The sequence below is a fragment of the Pyxicephalus adspersus genome, chromosome 7 (assembly GCF_032062135.1).
Source record: "Pyxicephalus adspersus chromosome 7, UCB_Pads_2.0, whole genome shotgun sequence".
NCBI lineage: Eukaryota > Metazoa > Chordata > Amphibia > Anura > Pyxicephalidae > Pyxicephalus > Pyxicephalus adspersus.
Window position 1 is genome coordinate 5,478,635 of NC_092864.1, and position 7,755 is coordinate 5,486,389.

At 44.3% G+C, this 7,755-nt stretch overlaps 1 protein-coding gene across 4 annotated transcripts in view; it reads right to left on the minus strand.

Moving 5' to 3' along the window:
* The window catches only part of MAZ (MYC associated zinc finger protein), a 9,179-nt gene extending 6,859 nt beyond the window's left edge, over nucleotides 1-2,320 (minus strand). The window contains exon 1 of one of the 4 annotated variants that reach the window (XM_072417217.1): nucleotides 1,462-2,320. In XM_072417217.1, the coding sequence (XP_072273318.1) occupies nucleotides 1,462-1,494 (33 nt within the window). In that variant the 5' untranslated portion in view covers nucleotides 1,495-2,320. Of the gene's footprint in view, nucleotides 1-424; nucleotides 1,277-1,332 lie in introns of those variants that run through there. The other 3 variants (XM_072417220.1, XM_072417218.1, XM_072417221.1) reach the window with 3 other exon arrangements.
* Nucleotides 2,321-7,755: the final 5,435 nt, after the last annotated feature.

Genomic DNA, 7,755 nt, shown 5'->3' on the forward strand with positions numbered 1-7,755 from the left:
CTTCAACCTCACCTACCCGTCTTCTGTCGCCTACACCCTCACTACTTCCCACCATTCCATATCCCCCTCCTATTGTGTGATACTTCCCCCACCTCCTAGATTGTAAGCTCTTCGGGGCAGGGTCCTCTCCTCCTCCCGTGTCACCATCTGTATTCGTCTGCAATTTGCAACCCCTATTTAATGTGCAGCGTTATGTTATATGTTGGCGCTATATAAATCCTGATTAATATTAATTCTGTTTAGGTAATACAAATAATCTAGGAATAGAATTTACATACTTTATTATATAATGACCAAAAATTAAACTCTCTTTAGACTGTACAATTATCAGGAAGTTCATCTCCACCTTTACATCACACCTGACGTATATAGGCCGCAATGTTTAAATCTTACAGATACAGAAACAATAAATTCTTTGCAATACCTAAAATTAGATCTTCAATGTTGTAAAACCAGTTGTGGGATTGAAACCCCGCTGATCTATGTTTGAACTTTCATTGAAGTCACAACATTCGTCTTTTACAATCAATTAGAAAATAAAACATAACGGAAGATATTTTAACAATGGCACGTTGTGAGAAAACATAATAAGCATTTCCTAATCAAAAAGTTAAATAATAAAATGGAACGCATTTCGCTGTACCAGCACCACCAATGCCCAGCTTTTTGGCAAACTCCAAAGGTACAATGCCATGCTGCGTGATTTGTACCAACCAAGCCGAGCTGGCATACAACACACAGGTGAGCTGTTTACCTGTCAGCTTTTCTAAACGCAAAACGCATCAGCGGTGTGAATAATTTTTACCATAGCATGCACATTTTTGCCGGTATTTTTGCTGCACCTAGGATTCACGACAACATGTTGTGTAACATAGCAGCCACTTTTCCCAAACGCCTCCCCCCACCCCGATGAACAAAACACCGACACGGTTTAAAAGCGCCTGAGGTTTGCTCGGTATATTCTGTGGGCATTGGGGATTTTGGTATCGGTGTGCCCCCCCAGCTTGAAATCTACACCGCCCGGCCTGATTTAAGGAGACGGCAGCTGTTTTGGAAGACAAAGAGCCGCACACACGGAGCCATGACGGCCATGCAAGAAATCCTATTAGTGCCTTGCATAAGGCAGCACGGCCACCGACCGAAATATATATTGGAGCGCGGATAAACGCCGCAGACCGCCCTATGCGGGGAATATCGCAGCGCCTTGCTATTTCTATGAAAGGGAAGAGGGAGAGGGAAAAGATGGGAGGGAGGGGTGGTGATTTAAACACCCAACACCATCTCCTCTGTGCTCTCCCTCCCTCCCCGAAAAAAAAAAAAAAAAATACTCACAGACAGAAGAAGATGCTAATTTTCAGGGCTCCGTTTTGTGGGCCCCCCAAGTCACCGGAAAGGTAACGCATGCAGCAAAAACACCACCAAGCAAAGCCACCCCCCTCCCAATATAAAGACATCCATTACCTGGAATATAAAGCTGGTCCAGTTTGCATCCATTGTGAAGAAGGAGGAGGGGGGGGGAAAAAAATTTCAAATTTTTTTTTTATATATATATAAAATATATAAATATTTTTTGTGTGTCCTGGTGATCTCCCCCCCTCTCTGGAACTGAGTGCTCTCCCCCTCCCTCCCTGCTCTGCTTTTGCTGCCTCTCTCTCTCCCCCTTGCAGATCACTGCCCCCTAAAGGCTAGGTTTTTTTTTTTTTTTTTCAATTCTTGATTTTAAAAAAAAAAATCCCATAAAATCCAGGCAGCATTGAATAAAGGAAGATCAGAGCTGCAATGACATCACTGCACCCCTCCCCTCTCTGGGTGCTCCCCTCCTCCTCCCTCCAGACTGGGAAATAACTGCAAGGCTGCCTGATCCCCCCCTCCCCCTCCAAATTCTCCCCTCCAAATTCTCCCCTCCCCCTCCTCTGATTATTTCTGCATTATTTACTAGCCAAAATATGGCAGCTGCTATGACCTTTCACCCTCCCAGCCCCCATCTGCAGATATAGTGTAGCTAACCCCCCCAAAATCCTAATTGTGCTACAAAGCCTAAAAATAGGAAATAATAGGAGGGAGATTGTGCTGCAATAAAGGAAACTAGCAAAGCATTGCAACAATGTATCTGTTTTCCCTCTCTGCAGAGGGAGGACTGAACTAAAGGATGCCAAGGGGAGGGGGGAGGAAGGTGCTGCTTGAGGGTAAAATGGAGACGTTGTACAGAAGTTGGTGGTGGAGGGAGATTGTTTATTAACACAGTCGGAGGAATTCTGCAGCCAAGGGAATGGCACAGACCTGAATTAATAATCAGCATGCGCCTCGGCTATTATGTTTTTTTTATTAGCCCCCCTCTTTCTGTGATAATGGTATCGCCCGCCTGCATTGATGAACGGCTTGGCTCTTAAAGGGAGTGGGCGGCGCTTCCTCCTGGCTCAGGCATTTATTTGTCGGAGGGCAGATTGGGCGCTTAAAGGCGCAGCTCCTCCTCTTGCTGCATTCCACATAATGGCGGCCAGTGTAATGTTACATTGTGTCAGCTGAACAATGGCGGGAGGGGGAAGCAGCACGTGGCCAGGGGAAGAAAGCTTGGTACCACATGTTGGCATTGCCACAATGTCCTGACTTCAGGAAACCATTCCCAGTATCCTCCCGCCAGCCATAATGATTCTGCATAGCATAGAGGAGTCCCACCATCAGAGGAGATCACAGAGCTTCACAGGATCCAAGAGTAACCATTGTGCCCTCTCTTGGTCCAAGAAATATTTGGGTAGAATTATGCCAGACCGGTCCATCAGACAAGGGAGTCTCACTTCTCCTGCTGCATTGAACAATACACCTAGAGGTGGTCACCCATGGCTGTACATGATGGACAGTAATGAGTTCAGAGGCTGCAATGGCTTCTAGTCCACGATTGGATGGTTCAGGTCCATGAATGGGCCCCTAAGCAGACTAAGACACGTAACTTGTGAATGAATGAACGATCTGAGCCGCAATGTGAAATCACAGCCCTGCATTATACCGGCTATAATATAAAAGGAAGCGGCAATGATTCTCTGCACTGAACCGGGAAATAGAGCAGGAAATCGGATTACCATTGATTTTAGTGAATGGCGTCTCATCTCCAAATCACAGATTATTCCTCACCGCCATCACAGAGGGAAGGACAACCAGGGGGTAACGCTAAAAACTCAAATTTGTGGGTTTAACCCCTCTATGGGTCATGGAAGCTTAGATCTCCGAAGAAATTAATCGGTGACACGAAATGGACTAAACATTTTCTAGGTACTGGTAAAAGAAATGCCATGATGTACCATAGAGCATGTCGGGGCCATACGGGGCCATTTATCCCGACCTCCAGTGCACCTTGCTGGTGGATTTGCATCACAAAAATTTGATGGCTTTTTTGGTTGGTTGGGCAGCCTGGCCATTACTTTGGCCCACTTTTACCTACCTGTCCTCAGAGACCACCAAACGCCTTGTCCTGATAGGAAAATCCCCCCCCCCAGCTGCTCCCTGGAATGGTCTCCTCGTCCTATTCGGCTTGCATTCAAAACCCAATGCTTCAACCTCACCTACCCGTCTTCTTCTGTCTCCTAAACCCTCACTACTCACCACCATTCCATATCCTCTTCCTATTGTGTGATACTTCACCGACCTCCTAGATTGTAAGCTCTTTGGGTCAGGGTCCTCTCCTCTTTCTGTATCACTGTCTGTATCTGTTTGTAATTCGTGTGTAATATGTTGGCGCTATATAAATCCTGTTTAGTAATAATAATACCAATCGTAGATGCACTAATGAATCATTATTATTAAACAGGATTTATATAGCGCCAACATATTAAGCAGCGCTGTGTATAAGGCTGGGAACCCAGTCTTAAAGAACACCTGCACTTTGAGGGGTGCTCCTGGAGCTTGGGGTAGAGGCAAGTAGGTGCTGCTGACCATTTGTGGGTGGGGGGGGGTACCTTTCCAGGGTGACAAGGAATATAATTTTGTCTTTCTAAAGGAATACCATCATCAGATCATCCATTGGCGTGACTGAAAGGGACCATAATTATTTTATATCTCTTTGATTTTCTCTGTTGCAACAATAAATCTTCTTAATTAGAATCCACTGTCTCATCTCTGATGGTCCGTTTGGAGACCTCCTAAAAGAACCTGACATTTGGAAAAAAAACCCTCAGAATTCAGAACAAAGTCTCTGCACCTGATGAAGCTAAAGTACCATAAATGAATATAAACATTGATAGCGCATGGGCAGGTCAGCTCTCTGCTCCTGGCCTGTGATTGGACAGTGTATGGAGCAGCAAGAAACTAATCAAGTAATCTTTGCGATCTGTGAATGTAAGACACCTGATAGGTTAGAAGTAGATTTATGTTTTTATATTATTGTATTTCTGCCTGGAGTTCAGCTATGATCTGATGTGGATACAAATACTCAGATTGAGGTCTGTAAAACTGAAGAACCCTGTCATGATACATATCAGAGCTGCCACTGCTGACTGCAATCATCCAGTTGGAGCTGTCCAATTCCAGTCCTCAAGGGCCACAGGATTTTCACAAAGCATGTTCCTACTCCTTGTAATGCTTTACTACATTTCCTGTTGTCAGAGGATAAAAGAAAGAACCAGCCAAGGATAATCCCTCCTACAAGCAGCATGTCTCAGATTTGTAGTAAATCAGTAACAAGAGTACACAAACTGAGAATAAAAGACTGAAAGGAAAGTCCTTAGGAACTTTACACCTCAGGGAAGGGATGTCACACCTGGAAAAACCTGAATGAAGCGTGAACTGAAGACCAGGTGGCAGCACAGCCAATCTGGGGAAGCATTGTTTAATTAACGGCAAAAACACAAGAATGGTTCACAGATTGAGAAAAAAAAAAAAAATGTAAAAAGCAGGCACCGCTGATAACACCAAACAAAATGTTGGTTGGTATAACCCAGGGGTGGGCAAACTTTTTTAGTCAGGGGCCACAATCTGAAATAAAATTTGATCGAGGGGCCCGGCCCATTGGAGAGTGGGCGGGGTTATGCCATCATGACACCACTGAAGTCATGATAGCATAACTCCGCCCACTCTCCCATTGCGGGTTCAGACTCGGGGGGACGTGTTCCACGGCTCTGGCCGGTACGCCCCATCCTAAGCGGGGTCCTTCTCCTGACCCTGCTCAGGGTGGCACCAGCCAGAGCCACAGACCACCCAAAGGGCCATAGTCTGCCCATGCCTGGTGTAACCCCATGCCTCATACATACAGTGAGCAAGCAGGGTGGCATATAGTTCCTTTCTATGGACGATCCCTATGGTTTTTGCAGTGCTCATGAAGAATCTGCCCAGGCTCAATGAGGATATCCTCCATCACAATCCTGCCACACAGACAACGATGCATTTCAGTATAGAAAATAGATGCCCACAAAGCCACTAGAACGTCCATTGTTCACTGTTAAACCTTGTGGTACACATGCATTGACCCCCAACAAAACTTGGAACACCTTTGGGTGCATGGACTGTCTTCTGGGTCCATCCATTGCATGCTGAGATCTGCCTAACACTTACCTACACCAGGTATGCACAGGACAAAATTTGTGCTACCTCCCGTACTACAATGGCCCTCAACTTCTCCTCAGCTTAGGCTACATATGTACGTCAGATGATTCTTGTCTGATAATGGTTTAAGGGCTAGTACCCTCTTTGTAGTTCTCTTCATTGGCTTCCATTTCACCTGAGAATCAAATTAATTTCCTGTTCTTTGCCTTCAAATCCCTCCACAGCTCTTGTCCCACCTACCTTAAAGTGCAATAGTTATATCTCGCATCTTCGGTCTTAAATGAATCTAGATTTGATGTTATGTGTATACTTATTATGGTGTCCCACATATACGTTCTTTCATTTAGACCCCATTTCATTCCTGATGAAGCAGCCCAAGTTCTGCGAAATGCGTTGAATGATTAATAATTCCAACTAGATTAAACTTTTTCCATAGGGATACAGTGTTCAATCCAGAAACTTTATTAAGCTGGGTGGGAAGAAATTGTAGCAGACCCCTGTATGGTGACCCAACTCTTCAGTAACCATTGGAAAACAGGCTGGTTGTTACTGAAAAGTGCCCAGGTGGTGCGCCCAGCTAAAAGGTCCTGGGGGGATGGCTGGGGATATTTCTAGAGGGTTTTGTTTAATGTATATAAAAAACTAAGGGTCAAATAAATGTTCTGTGTATCATTACCACATTGGATGTTGTATAATGTTTTAATATCGGTTATGTTTTTATCCTTTTGTGAAAAAATAAAATTTGTACCTTTTAATATCTTATTGATCTTGCCTAAAAATGACCTTTGAATGGTGTGTGTGTCTGGTCTTCCTGTGTCACCAATTAAATATTTACTTTCGAATCTTCTATTGTTTGGCTGTATCCAGTGTGTGTTGGGTCGGGGGGTGATATTCTATGCACACAACTTGTTTCCTGGTACTGTCAGTGCCATGGAACCCTCCTCTCTGTATGTCTATTTTCCCGAAGCTTAAAGCATTAAACTCAAAATTCTTACTTTACATAAAAGGGCAGACAACCCCAAGTAAAAATGATATTTTTGTACAATCAAAACTGAAGAGAGTGCAAAGCCTCCCAGGATACCTATATGCCACGCATCCTAGGAGGCTCTTGGCTGCAATTGAAGAAAAAAATAGCAGATCTTACGCATGCGCAGTGAGATCGGAAATCGGAAATCTTTTCCCTATCTACATCAGGGTAAGTGCAAATTTTTTATTTTGGGTTTAGTTCCGCTTTAAGGTTATCTGCAAGAAGCCCAAAGGTGACCCAGAAAACCTGAGATTGGCTTGAGCCAGAAATGCAGAAAAATTCCAAAAGCCGATATTTAAAACTTGGCTTAAAACCTGACTTGTCAATGCTAGTTGCCTGGCTTTGGGCCTGAGCCAGAGACACTGACCCGGGACAAAGATGCATTTCGGGCTCAAACAAGAATCAGAAGTCCAGTCCAGGTCAGCAATTTAAAATTCTTAATCAAGGAGGATACACTGTCAGTGTTCTCCCCTGTATTGTGACCCAGGAGGCCCCCCCAGGTGGCCAGGAGGTTACTGAAAATAGCCAGGTGATGCGCCCAGCTAAAAGAGGCCGGGAAGAACTGAGTGTTAGCCACACATGACCAGCAGCCACATGTTCTTCTCTGGGCAGGTTACCTTAAATTGCCATTCTGGTCAAAGAATCTTTAAGTTGTGTATGCTGATCAAAAGAGCATCAGGGACAAATGTTCAGCCCTTTTTGCTTCTTGTTACTAAGCCGTTACCCAAAAACTGGCACTGCAGCAAATTGTTGTATCCTGGGAATGATAATATTTCACAGTTAGGGCGGACCTATACTAAGAATGTTCAATTTCCATAAAAGGGTAGAGAACCTTTTTATGTATGATAAAAGTTCTGTTTTTTTTATTTTAGGTGCAACACCCTTTATAAAAAAAAAAAAAAAAAAAAAAAAAAAAAAAAAAAGGGTGCAGCACTGCCCCTCAATTCTCGTCTGGCTAGGCGGGAATGGGAGTGCAAGGTATGCCGGGAGGCTCTTGGGCGCTCCTACGCGCAGAAGGAGCCTTTTTGCTCAACGAGAAAAATTTGCCCATCTGACGCAGACTTTCATCCTAGGTCACTTGATCCTGTACCTGGGTTGGGTGACGTAGGATGAGGAAGGGATTGAAGGTAAGTGTGTTTATTTTGTGTTTTGAGTATAGTTCCTCTTTAATCTATCATTTGCATCATCTCCTCACT